Source organism: Chiloscyllium plagiosum, chromosome 1, assembly GCF_004010195.1.
Source record: "Chiloscyllium plagiosum isolate BGI_BamShark_2017 chromosome 1, ASM401019v2, whole genome shotgun sequence".
NCBI classification, from domain to species: Eukaryota; Metazoa; Chordata; class Chondrichthyes; order Orectolobiformes; family Hemiscylliidae; genus Chiloscyllium; species Chiloscyllium plagiosum.
In genome coordinates, this window is record NC_057710.1 from 42,008,394 (window position 1) to 42,033,129 (window position 24,736).

The 24,736-nt window shown below is 40.9% G+C and overlaps 1 protein-coding gene across 1 annotated transcript; it reads right to left on the bottom strand.

Moving 5' to 3' along the window:
* Positions 1-5,579: 5,579 nt before the first annotated feature.
* rx3 (retinal homeobox gene 3) lies at positions 5,580-19,357 on the bottom strand. Its single transcript, XM_043701285.1, has 3 exons — positions 18,600-19,357; positions 17,910-18,154; positions 5,580-7,828 (listed from the first exon to the last, which is right to left on the bottom strand). Exons 1-3 carry the CDS (start codon positions 18,868-18,870, stop codon positions 7,382-7,384), a joined length of 963 nt encoding a protein of 320 aa, XP_043557220.1. The 5' UTR covers positions 18,871-19,357; the 3' UTR covers positions 5,580-7,381.
* Positions 19,358-24,736: the final 5,379 nt, after the last annotated feature.

The following is a 24,736-nucleotide window of genomic DNA, read 5'->3' on the forward strand; positions in this document are numbered from 1 at the left end:
TCCCCCAGTCTGGTGTGGCAATGTCTCGGCCTTGCATGGCGGTCTTGCAGCTTGGTGTGATAGTCTCTCGGCCTGGCATGGTGATCTCACGCCCTGGCATGATGGTCTCTTGGCCCAGCAAGGCAGTCTCTCGGCCCGGTGTGGCAGTGTCTTAGCCTGGCATGGCAGTCTCTCAGCCTGCTATGGCGGTCTCTCAGCCTGGTGTGGTGGTCTCTCGGCCTGGTGTGGCAGTCTCTTGGCCCGTTGTGGCCTCATGTGGACTTCTGGTCACAAGGTGATTTCTTGAAGTGTGGTCCTACTGTGGCTAGACACTTAAGAAAGACTGTAATGTTTGAACTTCCAGTGTTATTTCTTTATTTTCTACTTAAAACTAACAAGGTCTGCAATGTGTAAATTGTAACCTTATTTTGTATGTTTTATGCTACACTATAATTTCTGCAATGTTTATCTTTTAACTTTGTTCCTACTTTCTACCATGTTCTTAAGGTTCTGTACCTAGGTACTTGTACCTAAGATGGCACCTTGTGTGGTGACATTATACACTTTTCTCTGTATTTCTGTACTTTTGTACTTGAGTACAAATCAAATCAAAAATCAGAACATGTCATTCCAGATCCACAAAAATGCAGCTGATTCTTAAATGGTATCTGAAATGGCTGAGTAAATCACTTATTTATATCAAAGTACTAAAGAGAAGTCAAAAAAGGATTAAAATCAGATGGATGATCCAACGTTGGCCTACGCACCAGGAATGAGAACAGCAAACAACCCAATTGATGCTGGAAAATCTTCCTTACAAGCATCTGGCAGCTTGTGTCAAAATGAGAAGAGCTGCCCCACAGATTAGACCAGCAAAAACCTGACAGCCATACCCTCTGAATCATACCACCTTCACTGAGTCTGTCCCATCCCTCATCCAAGGTAGACCTATCAGAGGTGATGGCAGTGGCTTACAGTTAGGACAGAGTTATCCAGGAGTCCTCGACATTGACTCTGGACTCCATGCTGACTTATTGCATCAGTTCAAAGATAAACAAGGAATAAATATGCTGATGACCATCTATGATCCCCCTGTTACTGATGAGTCATTACACCTCCATATTATAGAACAATACAATGCAGAACAGGCCCTTTGGCCCTCGATGGCCCTCATCACATATAGAACTGACAGAGGGTAGCAAAGCCACTGAATGTAATGCTGATGGAGTCTTCAATGTCCATCTCAAAGTGTAGTTCAGCAATACCATTACTGACCAAACTGACCAAAGTCTTGAGCGGTTAGTCTAGGTCTACTGAAAGTGGTGAGGCATGAATAAGAGGAAACAACCTACTTAATCTTATTCAAACCAAGCAACATGTCACTGATGCAAATGCCCATGACACAGTTAGTTCAAGTGACCAAAACAGTCATTGTTGAGATGAAGTCCTGTCAAGGATTCCCTCCACCATGTCAAGCTACACTGGTACTGTACTAAAATAGGATAGGTTTCAACCAGATGTGAAGGTGCCAGTGTTGGACTGGGTGCCAAATGCACCAACTGAAGAAACAGGCATCCATGAGACACTGTAGTTTGTCATCAGCATTCAACCACCATCTGTCATCTCATGGCCTAACATATCCCTAGATTACCAATGCTATAAAGCCGGGGGATCAACTCTGGTTCGATGAAACGTGTAGGAAGGCATGTGGAACCAGCACCAGGTTTACCTCACAATGATTTGTGAAACTGGTGACACAATAACCCCATAACATGCATACCAAACAGCAGAAACAACATTCAAAAGACAGGGCTAAGATTCCATAACCAATAGATGAGATCTAAACTTTGCAGTCCAGACATAGCCTGCCACGAATGGTGGTGGACAATTAAATAGCAAACACGGAGAGGAGCTTCCCCATTTTCAATGATAGAGGAGCACAGCACATTAATACAAAAGACAAGGCTGAAGCATTCACGACAATCTTCAGGCAGAAGTGCTGAGTAGATGATCCATTTAATTTCTTCCTGAGAGCTCCAAACTCTCAGATTCCAATGTTCAACTAGTTTGATTCATTCAATGTGATATCAAGAAATACTGAAATCACTGGATGCTGCATGATAAGTTTTCAACAACAGTACTGATGGTTTGTACTCCAGAACTAGCTGCACCCCTCACCAAGCAGTTCCTGTGCAGATACAACACTGAAATCTACTTGGCTATGTGGCCAATTCTTGGTATAGCATATGTAAAAAAATCAGGAAAAATCAAGGTGAATTACTATCCCAGCATACTCTCAAACATAAGCAAATGATGGAAGGTATTGTCAACAGTGCTATGATTTGTTGTTTACTCAATAACCTACTCACTGATGCTCAGTTATAGTTCGATTAGGGCCACTAGCTCCTGATCTTATTACTACTCTGGTTCAAGCATGGCCAAAGGAGCTGAATTCAAGAAGAATTTTATGAGAAAGACTGCCCTTGACATCAAGGCAGCATTCAACTATGTATAGAATCATGGTGCTCTCAGAAAACTGCTGTCAGTTGGGAAACCATGGGATTTCCATCATGTGATGCTACTGCTTAGAAATATATCAGGCAACAAGGAAGATTGTCATGATTGTCATGTCATCATATTCTATTGCTCCATAAGGTTCTCAGGAAAGTGTCCAACCACTCAGATACCGAAGCAGTAAATGACCATTAAAATATTCAAAAGGAAAAAGGCCTTTTACAGCAAGACCCAGACAACACTGGGACATGGACTGATAAGTTTTAGGGTATAGGTTTGCTCACTGAGCTGTAGGTTTGATATCCAGACGTTTCGTTACCTGGCTAGATAACATCATTAGTGGCGACCTCCAAGTGAAGCGAAGCTGTTGTCTCCTGCTTTCTATTTATATCTTTCTCCTGGATGGGGTTTCTGGGGTTTGTGGTGATGTCATTTCCTGTCCGTTTTCTGAGGGGTTGATAGATGGCATCTAGATCTATGTGTTTGTTTATGGCGTTGTGGTTGGAGTGCCAGGCCTCTAGGAATTCTCTGGCATGTCTTTGCTTAGCCTGTCCCAGGATAAATGTGTTGTCCCAGTCAAAATGGTGGCTTTTTTCATCCATGTGTAGGGCTACGAGGGAGAGAGGGTCGTGTCTTTTTGTGGCTAGCTGGTGTTCGTGTATCCTGGTGGCTAACTTTCTGCCTGTTTGTCCTATGTAGTGTTTGTGGCAGTCCTTGCATGGAAGTTTGTACATGACGTTGGTTTTGTCCATGGGATATACTGGGTCTTTTAAGATTGTTAGTTTTTGTTTGAGAGTGTTGGTGGGTTTGTGTGCTACTAGGATTCTGAAGGGTCTTAGTATTCTGGCTGTCATTTCTGAAACTTCTTTGATGTATGGTAAGGTGGTTAGGGTTTCTAGCTGTGTTTGGTCTGCTTGTCGTGGTTTGTTCTTGAGGAATCTGCGCACTATTATTTGAGTGTCCGTTCTTCTTGAATACGTTGTATAGGTGGTTCTCCTCTGTTTTGCGTAGTTCGTCTGTGCTGCAGTGTGTGGTGGCTTGTTGGAATAGTGTTCTGATACAGCTTCATTTGTGTGTGTTGGGATGGTTGCTGGTGTAGTTAAGTAATTGGTCAGTGTTTGTCGGTTTTCTGTAGACGCAGGTTTGTAGTTCTCTGTTGTCCTTTCTTTCGACTGTGACATCCAGGAATGCGAGTTTGTTGTCGGTTTCTTCCTCCTTGGTGAACTTTATGCCTGTGAGGGTGTTGTTGATGATGTTAAATGTCTCTTCTATCTTGTTTCGTTTTGTGATGACAAATGTGTCATCTACGTAGCGAACCCAGATTTTTGGTTTGATGGTTGGTAGGGCTGTTTGTTCTAGTCTTTGCATTACTGCTTCTGCTATGAATCCTGATAGCGGAGATCCCATGGGTGTGCCGTTGGTTTGTTTGTAGACTATGTTGTTGAAAGTGAAGTGGACTGATAAGTGGCAAGTAGCTTTGGTGCTATGCAAGTGTTAAGCAATTACCATCTCCCTATGACATTCAATTATATGACCATTGCTTCAGCATCCTGGAGATTATCATTGAACAGAAACTGAACTAGACCAGCTGAATAAATACTATGGATACAAAACAAGTCAGAAACTGGGATCTCTGCAGTGACCAATTCACCTCCTGATTGCTCACAGTTTGTCCACTGCCAACAAGGCAGGAGTCGGGGTGTGATGGAATATTGTCTTCTTGCTTGGACACAAAAAAACTCAATACCATCCAATACAAGAAACTCACTTGATTGACTCTCCATTCATTTCTTCCATCGCAGTGAATACCATCTCCAAAATGCACTGCAGCAATTCACCAAATCTCCTTTGACAGCATCTTTCACATCTGTACCTTGTATTACCTAGTAGAACAAAAACAATAGATGTATGGGAACACCACTGCCTTCAGATGCCTCCTGAAGCCACACACTATCCTGACTTGGACATATATCTATGGTTGAGTGGTGCTATTATTAGACTATTAATCTAGTGATCCAAACAATTCTTTGGGAAGCTGAATCAAATCTCATTATGGCAGATGGTAGAATTTGAATTCAATAAAAATTTGGAATTAAGAGACTAATGATTTTTGATTGTCATTAAAAAAACTCATTTGGTTCACAAATGTTCCTTTAGGAAGGAAACAGCTATCCGTACCTGGTCTGGTCTCTATGTGACTCCAGACCTACAATCATGTGGTTGACTCTTAACTGCCCTCTGGGAAGTTAAGGATTAGTAATAAATGCTGGCCTGGCCACTAACACTGATATCCTGTAAATGAATAAATGAAAAACATCTGTCCCTTCACTGTAGCTAGATCAAAATCCTGAAAAATCCCTTCATAGTAGCCCCTGTGGGTGTGCCTTTTCAACAATTTGTTTATGGCACATGGTCACCAGTGGTGAGGCAAGCATTTATTGTCCATTCATGGTGCTACCTGAGTGTCTTGCTAGTTCATTTCAGAGGCAGTTAAGAATCAACCACATAGCTGTGCATCTGGAGTGACAAGTAGGAAAACAGATTTCCATAAGAACATTAGCAAAATGGATGAGTTCTTTTTTACAATAGCCAACAATGTTTACAATATTGTCATTAGGCTGGTTTTTTATTCCAAATTTTATTGAATTCAAATTTCACCATCCGCTATGATGAGATTGGAATCCATGTCCCAGAACATTAGCCTGGGATTCTAGATGACTAGTCCTGTGACATTACCACTACATTATTGCCGTTCCAATCCCCATGCACAACAGGAACAATAGAAGTTCAAAAAGGTAGCTCATCCACCTTTCCTTAGGACAATGAGGGATGGATAATAAAAGCTGATCTAACCAGTTACACCCAAATCCTGTGAATAAACATATGAGATTTTAAGCTCAGGTACAGTGCTGTTGAAGTGATAGCAGTAGAATCCATATTCTGCTTTGCCAAGATTTATCTCAAAACTTACCTAAAATGAGATGCTGTGGTTATTTATTCTATTACAGTTTTGGAACTGCCTGCTTTTCTGCGTTTCAGCAGCGACTACACTTATAAAGTACTTTGGGGCATCCTGAGACCATAAAAGGTGCTATATAACTGCAAGTTCTCTCTTTTGTTCTTTTTAATAGACCACACATAATATATTAGTGAACACACAAGTGAAAGTAGCTAGCTATTAACAACGGTACACATATTTACAATTGTCTGACGAATTTAGATGTGTCATTAGACAATGGACATTTCCAAACGTAAAAAATAAATATTTAATAGTAATTGAATCTGGGTTGCAAGATGTAACCAAATTTAAAGCAGGACAACAATTTCAGATTTTCTACAGTATTAAGAAATTACCACCATTAAGAATGCAAACATTTGCATTTGACTTACATGTAACTAACTAAAACTTATGTATAACAGATATTACCAACAATGGACATAGAATCACATTTAGTGGCATGTAATTCAAATGTAGCAGTGGACAAAAATGGCCAGTAGTAGATTTTGTAATCATGTCCCTTCATTCATATGATAGTTGGCCAATTTACTACTGGCCATTTCAGATCTCCATGTCAATATCGAATTTTGTTCCCCATGATTTCTGAATCTCTGTAGCTCATTAGAGTGGCCTGATAACTAGAACTGTACACACGATTAATATAAATTTAATCTTAAATCATGCAAGATTGTTTTTAATAATATTCTCTCTGCTTTAGTCTTCTTTCCACATTTTGAAATGAAAAAATGATCTGATCACAAAAGCATTTGATACTAAACCACAAATTCCTGTAAAGTTCACTGCATTTTGTGGCCTGAAAGTAAACTACTGCATAACATTCTGCTCTAACTGCTAATAGGTACCTATTATTCTTCCCTTAGAGATAAATGCACTACCATGAATATTACTGAGCCATATGGACTCATAATGTTCCATGTTTGTTTCAATTTGGTTGCATTACTTAATGTAATTAATTAACAGCTATATCATTGGACATAGCACTCCTGGCAGAAAGAGTTGAAAAAAAAATAGACAAGGTTCTTAATCTGATTGCAATTCAATGACCCTTACTCAAAAGTGTATGTCACAAAAGGCTAAGATGAAGCTTATTTGTGATGCTGTTGTCACATACTGTCTGGAGTTATACACAAAGATTGACCAAATGGTCAGGTATTTGAAGACTTCTACATCTCTGTATCTAAAACCAACCATAAATTGAGCAAGGGGAAAGGCTGAAGAAACAAATGTATGCATTAAGAAATAAAAAGCCTTAATGTCAAAAATGTAATTATATAAATTCAATTATGAAAATCCTCCTTTCTTTATTATCTATTCCACTGAATGATTTTATGATTTGGACCAGTGCAAGTGCACGGCTAGCCTTTATTTCATTGTTATCAGGAATGAAGAAATTCTAGATTGAAATAATATAGATGCCTTATTTTCTTAGATGTAAAAATGCTTATATTCTATTATTAATAAACAATTCATTTATTGCCATAGTTATGAAAACAGTTGTGTTATCTTGGTCAGATGTGAATCATCTCAATGGTCAAATGCAAAATTTTCTTCAGATTATTTTTGTAAAGCCTTGCAAATATTAAAATGGTTTAAAGTACTAAGTTATGGCTCATTTAGTATTAATTTAAGAAACTACATGCCCTACACAGCAAATTTATTGCAGCTACAATGAATACACTGTCAACAAATGTACAAAAATAAAAAAGACGACATGTTTAAAGATAAGTTCTTCAAAATAGTTCTGAAATTTTCTGATGCTCTGACATTTAATGTGACCCTTCTACATCCCAATTTAAAACTTGTGATCAGCATTTTAAACAATTAAGGATTGTTAATAGAATTCTCATTTTATAATCTCCACCACCTCTCTCAGATTGTCTGCCAACTTTTCCCAATGAATTGGATGTGTTCTTTGGCTTTCATCCTTAGGGAAGCTATACTGGAGTTTCTTTGTTCTGCATTTTCCAAAGGAAACTTGTCCACATAAGGTGTCCCACACTGGAAGGTTGAGGTAGTTGCACCCATACTTTGCAGGTTGTGGCTCATGGCTGAGGAATTCAAGAAAGGTGGAGGGGTATAACTGCTCTGTAGGCCTTGTGTTGTGGTCATGAAACCTGGAAGGCTTTGTAATGTGGATGAGCTGGATATTGGTGAAGTGAGCCAAGGGTCCAGTGCCAAGTTATTGTTCAGAGTGCTCATGGTAGAAGTTTGTGACGATCTGTTGAAGGAAAGCATGGGTGAATCTTGACGTTTCATTACACTGGCTTCCAGTTTCTCTTGCCTCCTCCACTTGGCTCTTCTGTTCTGAAACCATACCTGAAATGAAACAAAATTTGCAATACAATGAATTCAACTTATTATTCTTCCCCCACCCCCTCAAAGGTTGACTGTTAGGAATATGTTTCATATGTTTCCTGGGGCTGATATTTTACCCTTTTTTTCCTGGCTGAGATCAGCTAATTCAGCATAGAAAATTAAAAACATATTTTTTAATGAAAATAGTTCCTATGGCTTCCAGTAGAGAAAGATACAAAGCCAAAGATGTTCTCAGCATTTGATGCAGAACTTAAAATGGAAATCAGATGGGAACTGTCTATAACAAGAACTATAAGTTAATTGTCTAATAGGAGGATATTGGGCCTTCGTGGGGACTCAACAATGCAGCTGTCCTGGAGACATGCTTCTACTTGGTTTCAACTGTGTGTTTTCTCTTACATCTTAAGCAGAATTGCACTTCATTTGTATTCATACTTGAGATTATATATGTTACTACTTGTAAAGAGATTTTTTTTAGTATAGTTGACAAGATTCCAATCTTTCCTCATACTGTTTGGTCCTGATTAAAATTCTCATAACCAGAAGGCAGCTATGTTCAGGCACACCGAAATACCTCCAGAAAATATTCAAAGACTAAAGTTTGGATTGTTGGCAATCCTGGTAGATTTAAGTAAACACTGTGTAAATGTAGGATTGTCCTGGATTCCAAGGGATCACCTGAAATCCTTTGCAACCTAATGTTGCAATGTACTAAAGTTATGCTGTTGATCATAAGCAGCTGGACTAGTGTGTGATTGCTTTCTTTAGGTTAGCTCATACTATTTCAGACCTTGGTCAGATCAGGAAATGACCTTCAGTTCATATGGTCAATTGTGAATTGTTGTTAGTGATACAAACAAAATAGAGAATTTAAACATAAACTTACTGCTACATTATATGTCGTCTGTGAAATTTGCATAATTGAACAAATGTGATCTAGAAAATATACAAACTGTATCTAATATCAATATTTGATCAAATAATGCAACCAAGTATCAGGAACTCATTCTCTTATATATTGTAGCTATTGGGGGCCAAAATCTCCAGTAAATTCCTAATTGCATTTCAGACAGTGTGGTGAGCCTTGGCAAACTCACCGCAGTATGTGTGGTTCAGGTAGGAGTTGTGAGAATAATGCTGGGATTATTCCAAGTCAGGACAACTGGAGGCCATAGTCTGTGAATTAGTGCTGACTCTTCAGGACAGATGTTCAGAAGCACTTCAATATTCAAAGGGGTGGCACAGTAGTGCAATGGTTAGCACTGCTGCCTCGCAGTCATTAGCACTGCTGCCTTGCATTGCCCGGGACCTGGGTTTGATTCCAACTTTGGGCAACTGGCTGTGTGGGTTTCCTTCAGGTACTCCAGTTTCTTCCCACAGTCCAAAGGTGTGTAAGTGGATTGGTCATGCTAAATTGTCCCTAGTGCCCAGGGATGTACAGGCTAGATGGATTAGCCATGGGAGATGCAGGGTTATAGGTTTGGTGGGGAGAGGGGTTTGTGTGGGATGCTCTTTGGAGTGTCGATGTCAACTTGATGGGCTGAATGGCCCTCCTTCCATGCTGTAGGGACTTCCATGAAAGTGTGTCGATGTTTGGAACTCTCTTCCACAAACAGCAGTGGATACTATATGAGTTGATAATTTTAAAACTAAGATAGAAATTTTTTCTTGTTAAGCAAACATATTAAGGAATGCAGGCCATAGGCAGGTTTATAGAGTTAGGCCACAGATCTCATAAAATGGTGGAACAGGCTCCAAGGGATGAATGACCTCCTCCCATTCCTGTGAGTGTGCATTACTTGTGGATGGTGGTGCTTCCATTCATCTGCTGCCCTTGTCCCAAAATAAAAGGAACATGATTTTGGAAAAGAGAAAAGCTTGCTAACTGATTTCCTAAAACTGATGGAAAGGAAAACAATGGGAGCACACAAATTGAGCCAAGAGGCCAAATCAAGAGAAGTTAGATAAAATCTGCAAATTGACAAATCAATAGGAGAAGACGAAATTTGGTCCAGACACTTATTAGATTCTGCATATTGGAAGCGGAAAAATGTTATTGAGAGTTTAATGTTGGAAAAATATCTAACGGTGAAGCAGAGCAAACTCAGGCAATAGTGACCTAGGCATTTAAAACAATATGGCTCACCACCATAATTTCAAGGACCACGAGGAACGGGCAATAAATGTTGGCTAGCCAGTAATGCCCACATCCCACAAGTGAATAAAACAAAATCAAATCTTTGGAGTAGCAGTAAACATACAGAAAACCTCAACATCTAGACGTGTAAAATAAAAGCTACGGCATGGTAGCAAAGTCATAAGTGAGAAACCTAACACATTTCAGCTATAGAAAGAAGAGCCATTGGGTTTATAAGGAATTGGTCATCAAAAGAAAATAGAAGGAAATTACAATCATCGAGTCATACAGCACGGAAACAGATCCATCGGTTCAACTTGTCCACACTGTCCAGTTTCCCAAACTAAACTGGTCCCATTTACCTGCATTTGGGCCATATTCCTCTAAATCTTTCCTATTCATATACCTGTCCACTGTGTTTTAAAATGTTGTAACTATACTTGCATCTTCCACTTCCTCTGGCAGTTCATTCCATATAAGAGCTACCCTCTGTGTGAAACATTGCTCCTCATGACCTTTTTAAATCCTCCCCCTCTCAAATTAAAATTATGCCCTCCAGTTTTGAACTTCCCTTTCCCAGGGGAAAGATGTCTGTGATTTACCTTATCTATACCCCTCATGATTTTATAAGCTTCTATACGGTCACTTCTCAATCGCTTACACTCAAACCCTTCAACTAAGAGAAAGTGAGGACTGCAGATGCTGGAGATCAGAGCTGAAAAATGTGTTGCTGGAAAAGCGTAGCAGGTCAGGCAGCATCCAAGGAGCAGGAGAATCGACGTAGATTCCTGAAGAAGGGCTTATGCCCGAAACATCGATTCTCCTGCTCCTTGGATGCTGCCTGACCTGCTGCGCTTTTCCAGCAACACATTTTTCAGCTCAAACCCTTCAATCCCGGTAACATTCTTCTAAATTTTTTCTGCATCTTTGCCAATTTGATGATATTCTTCTAATAGCAGGGTGACCCAAATTGTACACAATACTCCAAAGGTGGCCTCACCAACCTCCTATACAGCTGCAATATGATGCCCCAGCTCGTATACTCAATGCTCTGACCAATGAATGAGGCATGTAAATGCCTTCTTCACACTGTCTGCCTATGATTTATTAACCTGGGGCATTAATTCAAGATTTTCCAGAATGCTCATAATTGGGACATAGGTAAAATTGGTGAAAGGAAGGTTAATGACAAAGGGCAAGGAGAACAGTTTCAAGAATAAGCACATGGAAAGGTCTTCTGGATAGCTTAGTATGAGTCAAGACCTTAGAGCCATTCAAGCATTAATTCCATGATTATAACAAAATGAATTCAATTTTTTCATTACAGATGGTTGAGCTGAGATAGAGTCATAGACATGTACAGCATGGAAACAGACCCTTCGGTCCAACCTGTCCATGCTGACCAGATATCCCAACTCAATCTAGTCCCACCTGCCAGCACCCGGTCCATATCCCACCAAACCCTTCCTATTCATATACCCATCCAAATGCCTCTTAAATGTTACAATTTTACTAGCCTCCACCACTTCCACTGGCAACTCATTCCAGACACGTACCACCCTCTGCATAACAAAATTGCCCCTTAGGTCTCTTTTATATCTTTCCTCTCTCACCCTAAACCTATGCCCTTTAGTTCTGGATTCTCCACGCCAGGGAAAAGACTGTCTATTTATCCTATCAATACCCCTCATGATTTTATAAACCTCTATAAGGTCACCCCCTCAGCCTCTGACAGCCCAGGGCAAACAGCCTCAGCCTGTTCAGCTTCTCCCTATAACTCAAATCCTCTAACCCTGGCAACATCCTTCCAAATCTTTTCTTAACCCTTTCAAGTTTTACAACATCTTTCTGATAGGAAGGAGACCAGAATTGCACGCAATATTTCAACAGTGGCCTAACCAATGTCCTGTACAGCCGCAACAAGACCTCCCAACGTCTGTACTCAACACTCTGACCAATAAAGGAAAATATACCAAATGCTATCTTCGTTATCCTATCTATCTGCAACTCCACTTTCAAGGAGCTAAGAACCTGTACTCCAAGGTCTCTTTGTTCAGCAACACTCCCAAGGACCTTACCATTAAGTGTATAAGGCCTGCTAAGATTTGCTTTCCCAAAATGCAGCACCTCGCATTTATCTGAATTAAACTCCATCTGCCACTTCTCAGCCCATGGGCCCATCTGGTCCAGATCCTGTTGTAATCTGAGGTAACCCTCTTCGCTGTACACTACACCTCCAATTTTGGTGTCATCTGCAAACTTACTAACTATATCTCTTATGCTCACATCCAAGTCATTTATATATTTATATAAATGACGAAAAGCACCCAGATGACCAAACAATGTCCTCTATGTGCATTTTCAGTCTGATCTTGGGAAAACATTGCACAATTATGTATGAAACTATATCAGAACCCACAGGAAATAAGATCAGTATTGATATGGATCTTCAAACCTGCCCCATTATGTAATACAATCCTGGGTGATCTTGCATTCAATGTCAATTTACTCCCAATTCCCTACATCCCTGAGACATCAAAATTCTCTCTCATTCTTGAAGGTGTTGAGCGCTGGAATATCCAGAACTTTCTGAGATAGAGAATTTCAAAGATTTGCAGCATTTTGAGTGAAACTGTTGATGCTCATCTCAGTCTGAAACCTACAGAATATTTATAATTCTTTCAACTTGTCACTATATCTGGCTGAATGTGCAGATAATCACTTAAAGGTCTGATACAAAAGTGTGTACATAATCAAACCAGACACTTCATCAGGTTTAGCAAACTTGCTTTAATCTTCTTAAAGTGGCATTATTTGATGGGTAACTTGCAGAGTGTGAAACTTAGAGAATTTGTTAGGGATAAATATATTTTTTATTCATGGGATATGAGCATCGCTGGCAATTGCCCAAATCAAATTGGCAGTTAAGAATCAACCACATTACTGTGTGTCACATGTAGATCAAATCAAGTCACCTAAAAGATATTAGTGAACCAGACAGGTTTTTACAACAATGTTGGTCACAATGTGGTAATGGTGCCGTAGTGTGATAGATACATAGAAAATAGAAACAGGGAGATGCCATTTGGCTCTTTCAGTCTGCTCCACTATAATATGATCATGGCTGATGATCCAAGTCAGTACCCTGTTTCCATCTTTGCCCCATGTCTGTTCACCCCTTTAGCCCTAGGATCTATGTCTCCTCCTTGAAAACATTTAATGTTTTAGCCTGAACAGCTTTTGTGGTGGAGAATTCCACTGGCTTACCATCTCTGGGTGAGAAACTTTCTCCTCCTCTTAGCCTAAATAGCCTAACATGCATCCTGAGATTGGGACGCCTGGTTTTGGACTCCTGGTTTCATTGGAAACATCCTTCCTGCATTAATCTGTCTAGTCCTGTTAGAATGTTATAGATTTCTATGAGATCCACTCTCATTCTTCACAATTCTAGTGAATATAGCCTAAACTGATCCAGTATCTCTTCATGTTTAATCCTGTCACTTCAGGAATCAACTGCTATTGGAACTTATGGCACCAAAATATTGACCTAGCATTTGGATCACTAGTCAAGTGACATGAGGGGTGGCGAGTCTGGATGGGATGCTCCTCACAGAGTCGGTGTTGACCTGTTAGGCCTAATGGCCTGTTTCCACACTATCAAGTCAATCCAAAGTGCAAAAATAGAAGAGAGGGCGAGAAAGATTGGATTAACAGAGATATAAGATGCAGATTGTTTAAAAAAGAAAGACAAGCGCTCGGTTTTCTGCTGTGAATTTAATTCGTTTTCAAAACGAACACAGCAATGTCTTGGAACTCACGGAGAAGTTGACAGCTAACTCTAGTTCAAGGGGCTAAACGGAAAAGCAATTAATTCACAATTTATGGGACCTGTACAAAAGCTGAAACACAAACAGAAATTGGAGGAGAAACTCAGCAGGTCTGACAGCATCTGTGGACAGAAAACAAAGATAATGTTTCGTGTCAGTGACCCTATTGTCAACCCTCTGAGTTTCTCCAACAATTTCTGCTCTTGTTTCACAGGATCTTTTGCTGGTCCCGAATTTGCTGCATGATTTACGCAGCAATAATTGCATGTGCGTTTATTGGGCAGACTCTTTAGGGTCTGTCTTGTTTGCACATACCTTACATATTCCAATGAAAAATGCTGCCAAAGAGTCACTTCCAATGAACAATATCCCAGCTACCTGCACATAAACAATTGTTGGTTTTTAATCCGTCGAATACCCACGACACTGCACGGAATTCAGGAATCCGACCTGAACCTAACCAGATCGCTGGTGAAGGCCTAATGTTGCTTCGAGCGCATTTTTCCTTTACAAAAAAAATCGAATTGCAACTACTGCACCCGTCTTCGTTACTTTTACAAGTTTTAATGTGACTGAAATGTTTAGTAAGGTTATCAACCAGCTTACATAGCTCCATAGCTTACTTTTCTCCCCACAAAAATCCATTTCTTAAAAATGTTTTGATTATGATTCGGAGATGCCGGTGTTGGACTGGGGTGTACAAAGTTAAAAATCACACAACACCAGGTTATAGTCCAACAGGTTTAATTGGAAGCACACTAGCTTAATTGGAAGCTAGTGTGCTTCCAATTAAACCTGTTGGACTATAACCTGGTGTTGTGTGATTTTTAGTTTTGATTATATTTAGGGACCGGGTATCAGCAAAGACAAACTACCTTCGCCTGCATAGATGCCTAATTTAGTGCCTGCAAGCAAAGTTGCCGTGGAAATATTTGCTTCGAATTTCAATTTTTTTTGGTTAGATCCAAATGCCAGAACTTAGACTGAGGAAAGCGAGATATATTTAGTGTAAGAGATGGATTTTAACAATTGGATTCCTGTTTCTTCGCTATTTTCATGGGCGAGATTGATTTCAATCTATTACAATTTACCTGATCAACATTTACTTTGCAGTCGAGTCTGGAAGGGTCTTGCATGGTCGGAAATGTCAAGCAATACAATAATGATAGTTTGGTTTTAATCATCCAGCCTACTGCCCCTTGTCCCGAGCAAGTTGCTTACGCCTTTGCATCCAACGGAAAGGGCAGGTTAAAATTGCGTGTGATTTGGGTGGAAGAGTTCGTGTGACAAACTGTTTCAAAGAGAACAGGAAGAAAAGCAAGACTCCGATATTGTTAACGATCGCTTTGTAGCTCAAGAGTTCGCAATTGGGAAGAGAGGAACAAACTGCACTCAAACTCCACTGATAGTTTTTAAAAAACTATCAGCTCTACACGATTACTCTTACCCCGCTGTATAAAAAAAGTTCTAATCGCACTTTGAACAAAAACTCCAATTTGAACAAACTAATTGCGGCAATACCAATGTATTGTAGAAGGGAAAGATTTAAAAGGGACTTGAGAGGCAACTTTTTTCATGCAGAGGGTGGTGCGTGTATGGAATGAAATGCCAGAGGAAGTGGTGGAGGCTGGTACAGTTACAACATTTAAAAGGCATCTAGATTGGTACATGAATAGTAAGGGTTCAAAGGGATATAAGTCAAATGCTGGCACATAGGACTAGATCAATTTAGCATATCTGGTCGGCATGGTCAAATTGGACCGAAGGGTCTGTTTCCATGCTGTAAAATTCTATGACTCTATGATTAATGAATTTTATGTGACACTTCTATCGCACTACATCATTTGTATTTTGCGGAGCAGATTTGATCCATTGCTTCTGTTAATGTCGCGTCCTTTTGTGTGTTAATCATGAATTGGATTGCATCATTTACCGCCCTTAAATTGTCTGTTGCATCAAATTTAAAGGCAAAATATACGATATTATGAAAGATGCATGGGTCTTATAGTTTTGCCGAGGATGATCAGCTTTCATTTACCCCTATACAACGTGCGTTCGTGATATTTCTGAAGTATTGGTCTGAAAGGTAGCAGGATCTTCAATAAATATGAAATAAATTTCAGAGTTTCTCCTTGCCGTTTAAAACCTGCCAAACTCGACGCATGTTTTTATTGCCGAGCCAAGCAGGAGAAAAGGTTCGTTAAGGTGGCAAGCCGAATGAGTCCGGGCTGAACAGAAACCGCGCGTATTCTGCACTCTCTTCGGTGAGAAAACTTTAGATGGCAGTTCCTGCAAATCTGAATCAATAAACTAAGCTGGACACAGGCCAATTGGCATTTCGCTTCCACCCACAGGCACTGACTAATTGGCCATGCATGCCCAGAGTCTTCTCGTCACGGTGCTGATCTGTTTAATGTATAACATTATCAGACATCACCACTAAATCGTATCGTAAACATTACATTGGGCACACTCCAATAAGAAGCACATGCAACATTTCTTCCAGCGTATTTTTTCCCGGAAACAAAAACCACCCTCTGGGTAAAACATTGCGTTGTGAGGGAGGGTCACTGGACCCGAAACGTTAACTCTGATTTCTCTCCACAGATACTGCCAGACCTGCTGAGCTTTTCCAGCTATTTCTATCTTTGTTTCGGATTTAAAGCATCCGCACTTCTTTCCGTTTTTATTTCTTTCCCAGCATCGATAAAATTGTTTCAAAGAAGCTGCCATTCCAACTGGGCTTTCTCTGCTTAAAGTTGTGCATAGAATCTAACAGATCATAGATCATAAGACAATACAGTGCAGAACAGGCCCTTCGGCCCTCAGTGTTGCGCCGACCTGTGAACATTTCTCAGCTCATCCCCCTACACTATCCCATTATCATCCATGTGCTTATCCATGGATTGTTTAAATCTCCCTAATCTGGCTGAGTTACATGCACATCGAGAACCAGTTTTTTACCCAAGATCCAGAAATATCCAGATTCAACAAACGGGATACTTCCTGATGCAATACTCAGGCTATAATCAAATATAATCTATGTTCAGGTATGGAACAAGGGCGCATTTTGTTAATAATAAACGTGAGGATTGATTTAGAAGTAACAAGCAAACTGATAAAGTAAATTGATGCAGGCTGACACAAACAGTATGTCACAAAAATAAAATGAGATCAGGTGAAATCAAAAATCAGAATGCATCCTGATGGATTTGGCTTTTGGTATTGGAACTAGATACAAATGCATTCTTAATGTATTGAAGGCCGGTTTTAAAATCGGGAATAATTTACCATTTTGGGGTCATTAAGACGAATGACGATATTTGAAATTATAACATTAAATAACAAGACATGATTTGATGGGAAGTGTATGTGTACTTTAAAGTTCATCTTGAACATATAGATCACAATAGGAGCGGAAGGCGACCAGTCGGCCCCTCTACCCTGGCAGATCATTGCTTCAACTTTTGTAACTGTTTGCCATATCCCTCTGTCCGGAGAGAACTCTGTCTATTCCAGCTAGGAATGTATTCCGTGACAGAGTAGACAATTCCAACCATTCAGAATCCTTGCAGCGAAGAGATTTCTCCTAAACAGTTCGATTCCTGGGCTTGAGACTGTGGACCCCAGCCTCCCCCTCACATACACACCTTCTAGATCCCGTAGGTCAATGGGAACAACCTCTCAGTGCCAAGCTGGCCAAAGTCTTTCACAGTTATGCGTTCTTCAAGGAAATCACCCCTGACTCATCAAAGAATTTACTTCATCTCTTATCCTGAAACAGCCCTCTCATCCCAGGCCCCACATGAAGAGATACTAACTTTACGCAGTGACTTGTTGGCAATTGAAGACAATGCTGAAGAACTGAGCGGCTGCTCAGTTATTAACTTCCAGAACCCAGCTCAGAAATTACCCGAGAGGCAGTAACTGTCAGGCAGGCCAAGTCCCTGGGGGGTAAATCACCGTGTCCCGCTCCCAGCTCGTGTTTACATCGAACGGTTTATTTTCAAATCGAAAAACTTAGTTGGTGAGGGAAGGGTACGGAGCAAGATCCGAGAATGCGGCTGGTAGGAGAGAGCACGGACACACAGACACACAGAATACACTGATAACTCACCTGCACCCGAACCTCAGGAAGGTCAACTTTCATGGCCAGCTCCTCTCTGCTGTAGACATCTGGGTAATGGGATTTCTCAAAGGCCCTCTCAAGCTCATGAAGCTGGTAGGTGGTGAATGTTGTTCGGTTCCTCCTGTGTTTCTTCTTGGCTTGGTCCGCGTTTATCACATTATTCTCCTGTTGCTTGCTGTTCACAATATCCGGAGGACGGAGAGCTTCGCTAGTGCTGTTTGTACAGAAATGATCTGTCCCGAACAGAAGAGTATGACATCTTTACTTCATCTGTTTTTGTTAACCCACTTCTAATTTACAACATTGAGATATTTTCTAACCCAATCTGTTTAGAGATGCTTTTACACACCTCTGGAGAAGGGACGACTGGAAGCCGGGCCTCCTGGCTGGGGTTGGGGCACTACCACTGCACCACAAGAACCTCAAGTTGCAGCATTTATCATAACTCTTTAAATGATAATAGAGACTGGCAATGAGGGGATGAAAGTTTCAATGCTTGCAATTGCAGCCATTGTTGTTAAATGGACAGTCCACTCCAGAACAGAATAAAACTGCGACCATTGACACCTAGGTGTACAAGTGGACAGTTGTATTTGGGGGCAGATTTCACCCCCGTTACCCTTGCATTAACATTAACTTGCAGCACAGCATGCTTTTAACAAGAGAACACGCTCTTACCACCCAAAGTCTCCGAGTTCTCCTGGTCATGCTTCAAGTTTGACATTCGGTTGAAACAATCCCGGGCGTTGCTTTTCCCCGCTTCCTCCACATTCCTGGAGTTTCTGTGGGAAGTGAAGGGCGAATGGAGAACGGAATCTTCTTTGGTAAATCCTAAGATTGCGTCTATGCTGTGGAGCCTGCAAGAGGCGCTCCCCGAACTCCTGGCCAGGCTCCCAAACGGAGACAAGCTTTCATCCATCGCGCTGCTGGCCGAGCTGTGCAACCTCATGAATGATCACCGACTAAATAATGACCACAAACCTCGGGGACTCCGGCACCAAAAACAAGAATTCGGTTTCTACACGCTTCACTTTTTCTTGCTTAATGAGCTTTCAGCTTCCGGGATTTGCTTCCAGGAACGATGCTACAATGGATTTCTTTTTATTTTGGAGAAAGTTCCTGGTTCTGCCAATGGTGAGAGAGAGGTCTCCCTCAGTCCACCAGAAGGGGAACACTCGGCTGCTGCAGGTAAGGCGTTGTTTGGAGGGTGAATCTTCAGCTGCTGAAGTAGACCTCCCCCCAGCGCTGGCGATCACAGACGTTGAGTTGAGCTTCATGCATTAGCTCACATCCACTCACAGGCACCTCCTTAAACACTCCGGGAGCCTCCCACCGGACTGGCGCTCCCCAGATTTCCGCTAACCTGAGGTGCTGTTCCCAGTGACTTGGAGCACCTAGTGACTTGCAGCTCTTGTGGCGCCTCTGGGCAAAGTGGTCCTTATAAATCTTGGACCAATCTTTGTCTCTCCCAGCTGTCTCATTGATTAAAAATAAATGTCTGGGGGTGGAGGGGAGGGACGGATACGGATTAGAGTGGAGTTTCTTCAGACAGAACACGATCGGACAATTGAACATCCTCCATAAATACAGATTACTAATGTGCGATTTATTTGCCACATAAATTATAACTCAATCCTCTTGTATACTCGGCAGCTGTTATAATGTATCGGAACATACCCTATCGCTTAAAATAGGGGGTGGAACCAAGTACATCTTGTGTAAAGGTCTGGGTAGCTACATCGAAACAGCTAAGCTAAAGTGCAGATGTATTTATAAATACAATCTTGTCGGATACCAAGTCAGTAATTGCATTCTTACACACCCACATTTGTCCAGTGGAGCACTCTGGAGAATTCCCCATTCAATCGAAAAACTTTACCAAGGTCTCCACAACAAGCAAATGAGGATTACAGTTCAGTGATGGCTCGGTGCTGGCAACTGTTAATGACCCAATAAGGATTATTTGCATCATTATTGTACCGTTTTTGAACTTTTCATTGTTACTGCCCTATCTTAATATTAAATATCCAAACTTCTATCAGCTTCAGTACACTGCAGAGAGAACGGCTTTATTGGTCGAAATATCCGCCAGCGCCCGTTGCGAGATATATTCGAGCATTCTGTTAAAGGACAGTTGGGGAACGCATTGTAAAATGAAGAGATGTCCTTGTAAAGCAATTACTGGGAACCTTGTCTCAAGGAGACGCTTCTAGTAATCTCCTTCAAGTCAGACATGTGTGCCAACAAGTGCTTGGTTAGGTCGTTTATTTGAGTCTATTGAAAGGTCTACACATTAATTAATGATTTAATAGGATTTATCGTTAATTAGTTTATCCGTGAGAAGCAGCCGTTGAGCTCTAAGTTGCATTTTTTTCAATTGTTTATGCATCCACTTTCTCCTTAAATGTTTATTTTTTTCTTTCGTTTTTGTTGCTGAAATGGCAGATATTGTTCCTACTAAGCTCTCAGTTTTAAATTCCTCTTCTCTGGAAGGAAATATACCCCTGGTAATGAGGCAAGTTTTACTGAGAAGCGGTTCGCCACCACATCGCATGAATCATATTGAGTACACATTAAAACTGGAGGGTAGTCACTTGCATTGGAGACAATGAACGCAGCGCAATGTACTTCATTAGGACAAAAGAAAGGACCTATATGTATATTAGGGTGTTTACCAAATTAGTGATAACTTGAACTTTTTTACATTTAGAAAGCAGCACCTTACTTGAAAACGATTTACTTGCTGCACATGTTTAAACCGCAGCAGACACTAGTATCTGTCCCACAAGGTAAATAAAGCTAACAAAAGTTAAAGTGATCACTACAATTAGAGCTAAACTGAGTGGCTGCATCTTAAGTCCAATGCCCACACGCTGCTAAGGGGCTTAAGGCATTTTCCGTTGTAAGCCAGTTTACAAGGGCTGAGCGTTTCTAATGACGAGGCGGTGTTATCCTTTATTTACAATGATGCGAGAACCCGGGTTTGCTCTGTATACAATTTACCTGTCAATGACAGGTTGTCAGGGCAACAGGGTGAAGAGAGACATAAAAGGTCTCGGGTGGCTATTGTGAGTAATTTAAAAGTAAGTCAATAGTTTTGGCTGGCGGAGGGTCGCTCCAACACTCCGTTTAGGTGCATTGTTGTCTCTCAGTTTACATTGGTACCCCGCTTGTTATCAGTATTGACGAACTGTGCGCTGACAATTCCCATTTGGATCTGCCTGCAATTTGACCTGAACTTGTGTCAAAACTAACGTTAATCTTTAGTCTGTTTCCAACCTGTAACTAAATGCAAAGCCTGTTTTCTCTGTAATATTTTCGCCACCAAGAGTAAATATAACGTTGGCTGGTTTGTCTCAAGTAGGAATTAGCGCTCCTTATAATGCGGGGGCAATAGGTCCCAAGAAGAAGGTTGCCCACCCAAACGCAACCGCTCTTTTAAGGATAGTCCTGGTATATATTTACAGATAATTCCTTTCAGAAGCGGAAGGAGTATGTTCACAACCTCAGAGTTCTTCAGACTTTTAAGATATTTGTATCTAATCCGCTGATTAAATACTACTTGATGAATGCACTTTATTGTTGGGGATTCTCTTTCATAACAGCTGCCAGCTCGGGCTAATTGAATGTCAGCTTCTCTGTGTCCTGAGCTGGGTGAATCATTTGGATAAGCTCAAATCAGTTCATTAACAATCAGGGTGGTCATATGGATTCCATTGGATTTCCTTTTGTTTCGGACCCGGGGGCAGAGAACAAAGGTGAAATGTATTTTAAGGTCTCGATTTGCCCTAAATTGTGTTGAAAATAGTGAAGAAATGGTGTGACGCTGAAATTCGTTTCTGCTCCAATTGTAATTCTGTTCGATTCTATAAATTCTTGCGAGATAATTACGTATAGTTTTACGGTTCGGCTAGTTATCAATATTCAGGTCTCTTTTTTTTCTTCACACAAGGTCACGGTTTGATAAAGTAGTAACCCAGTAATGTAGATAATAATCCAGTACTGTAACAATTCGATAAAGTAATAATCCAGTACTGTAAGTAATAATCCAGTACTGTAACAATTCGATAAAGTAATAATCCAGTACTGTAATAGTGCGAACATGTCTTCAATCGGTTCCTGCCTGCGCTCAATGTTGTACCGATGAGCTGAGCGGGGGTATTGGGGGCTGGCGGAAGCATTATTCCGGCTCACTTGCATTTCATTCCTATTTGGGTTCCCATCCCAATCCAGCTCAGTCTGATGGGATAAGTCTTCTTCGGACGCATAGAAATTGGCACTTGGGTCGGAATCGGCGGAATTTATGAAGCTAAAGTCAATTTTTTTTACTGCAAGGTGCCACAGAGAAGGTTATTGCACATGTTCGGAGTTCATGGTGTTGGTGTAATGGATTGGCATGGGTTGAGGATTGGTTAGCACACAGGAGAGAGAAAGAGTCAGGTTTATTTTTTTCCACAGATTGAAAACAGGTAACTAGTGGAATGCCACAGAGACCAGTTCTGGGTCCTCCGTTATTTAGCACTTATATTAATGAATTGCAGGATGGCCAGAATTTAACAGAGTCACAGAGTCATAGAGATGTATAGCACAGAAATAGACCCTTTGGTCCAACTTGTCCATACTGACCAGATATCCCAACCCAATCTGGCCCCATCTGCCAGCATCTGGCCCAAATCCCTTAAAACCCTTCCAATTCATATACCCAACCAAATGCCTTTTAGATGTTACAATTGTGCTAGCTACCACCACTTCCTCTGGCAGCTCATTTCATACACATACTACCCACTGCGTGAAAAGTTGTCCCTTAGGTTTCTTTAATATCTTTCCCGTCTCACCCTAAATCTATGCCCTCCAGTTCTGAACTCCCCCACACCAGGGAAAATACCTTGAATATTTACCCTAACCATGTCCCTCATAATTTTGTAAACCTCTATGAGGTCACCCCTCAGCCTCCGATGCTCCAGAAAAAACAACTCCAGCCTATTCATCCTCTTCCCATAGCTCAAATTATCCAACCCTGGCAACATCCTTGTAAATCTTTTCTGAACACTTTCAAGTTTCACAACATCTTTCCGATAGGAAAGAGATCAGAATTGCGCACAATATTCCAAAAGTGGCTGAACCAATGTCCTATCCAGCCACAACATGACCTCCCAGCTCCTGTAATCAATACTCTGACCAATAAAGGAAAGCATACCAAATGCCTTTGCACTATCCTATCTACTTATGACTCTGCATTCAAGGAGCTATGAACCTGCACTCCAAGGTCTCTTTGTTCAGTAACACTCTCTAGGACTTTGCCATTAAGTGTATAAGTCCTGCTAAGATTTACTTTCCCAAAATGCAGCACTTTGTGTTTATCTCAATTAAACTCCATCTGCCACACACCAGCCCATTGGCCCATCTGATCAAGATCCTGTTGTAATCTGAGATAACCTTCTTTGCTATCCACTACACTTCCAATTTTGGTGTCATTAGCAAACTTACTAACTATACCTTCTATGTTCATATCCAAATCATTTACATAAATGATGAAACGAAGAGGACCCAGCACTGATCCTTGTGGCACTCCACTGGTCACAGGCCTCCAGGCTGAAAAACAACCGTCTACCACCACCCTCTATCTTTTACCTTTGAGCCAGTTCTGTATCTAAATGGCTAATTCTCTCTCTATTCTGTGAGATCTAACCTTGCTAATCAGTCTCCCATGGGGAACCTTGTCGAACACCTTACTGAAATCCATATAGATCACATCTACCACTCTGCCCTCATCAATCATCTTTGTTCCTTCCTAAAAAAACTCAATCAAGTTTGTGAGACATGATTTCCCACACACAAAGCCATGTTGACTATCCCTAATCAATCCTTGCCTTTCCAAATACATGTTCCCTCCACCACTGACGTCAGGCTCACCGTTCTATAGTTCCCTGGCTTTTCCTTACCACCTTACTTAAACAGTGGCATCATGTTAACCAACCTCTAGTCATCCGGCACCTCACCTGTATTGATGGTATCGATGTATCGATGATACAAATATCTCAGCAAGAGGCCCAGCAGTCACTTCGCTAGCTTCCCACAGAGTTCTAGGGTACACCTGATCAAGTCCTGGGGATTTATCCACTTTTATGTGTTTCAAGACATCCAGCACTTCCTCCTCTGTAATATGGACATTTTTTTTATGGTGTCACCATCTATTTCCCTACAGTCTATATCTTCCATGTCCTTATCCACAGTAAATACTGATGCAAAATACTTGTTTAGTATCTCCCCAACTTCTGTGGCTTCACACAAAGGCAGCCTTGCTGATCTTTGAGGGGCCCTATTCTCTCCCTAGTTACCCTTTTGTTCTTAATGTGTTTGTAAAAACCTTTTGGATTTTCCTTAACACTATTTGCCAAAGTTATCTCATGTCCCCTTTTTGCCCTCCTGATTTCTTTCTTAAGTACACTCCTACTGCCTTTATACTTTTTTAAGGATTCACTCGATCTATCCTATCTATGCCTGACATATGTTTCCTTTTTTTAACTAAAGCCTCAATTTCTCTTGTCATTCAGCTCTCCCTACACCTACCAACTTTTCCTTTCTCTCTACCAGACCAAAGGGCCTGCTTCCACACTGTAAGTAATCTAATCTAATCAAAAACAGGAATATACTGTCGCTGGACTATCGTTATCTTATTTTGGAAGGCTTCCCATTTTCCATCCATCCCTGTACTTGCAAACATCTGCACCCAAGAACTTTAAAAGTTCTTGCCTAATACCATCAAAATTAGTCTTCCTCCAATATAGAACTTCAACTTTTAGATCTAGTCTATC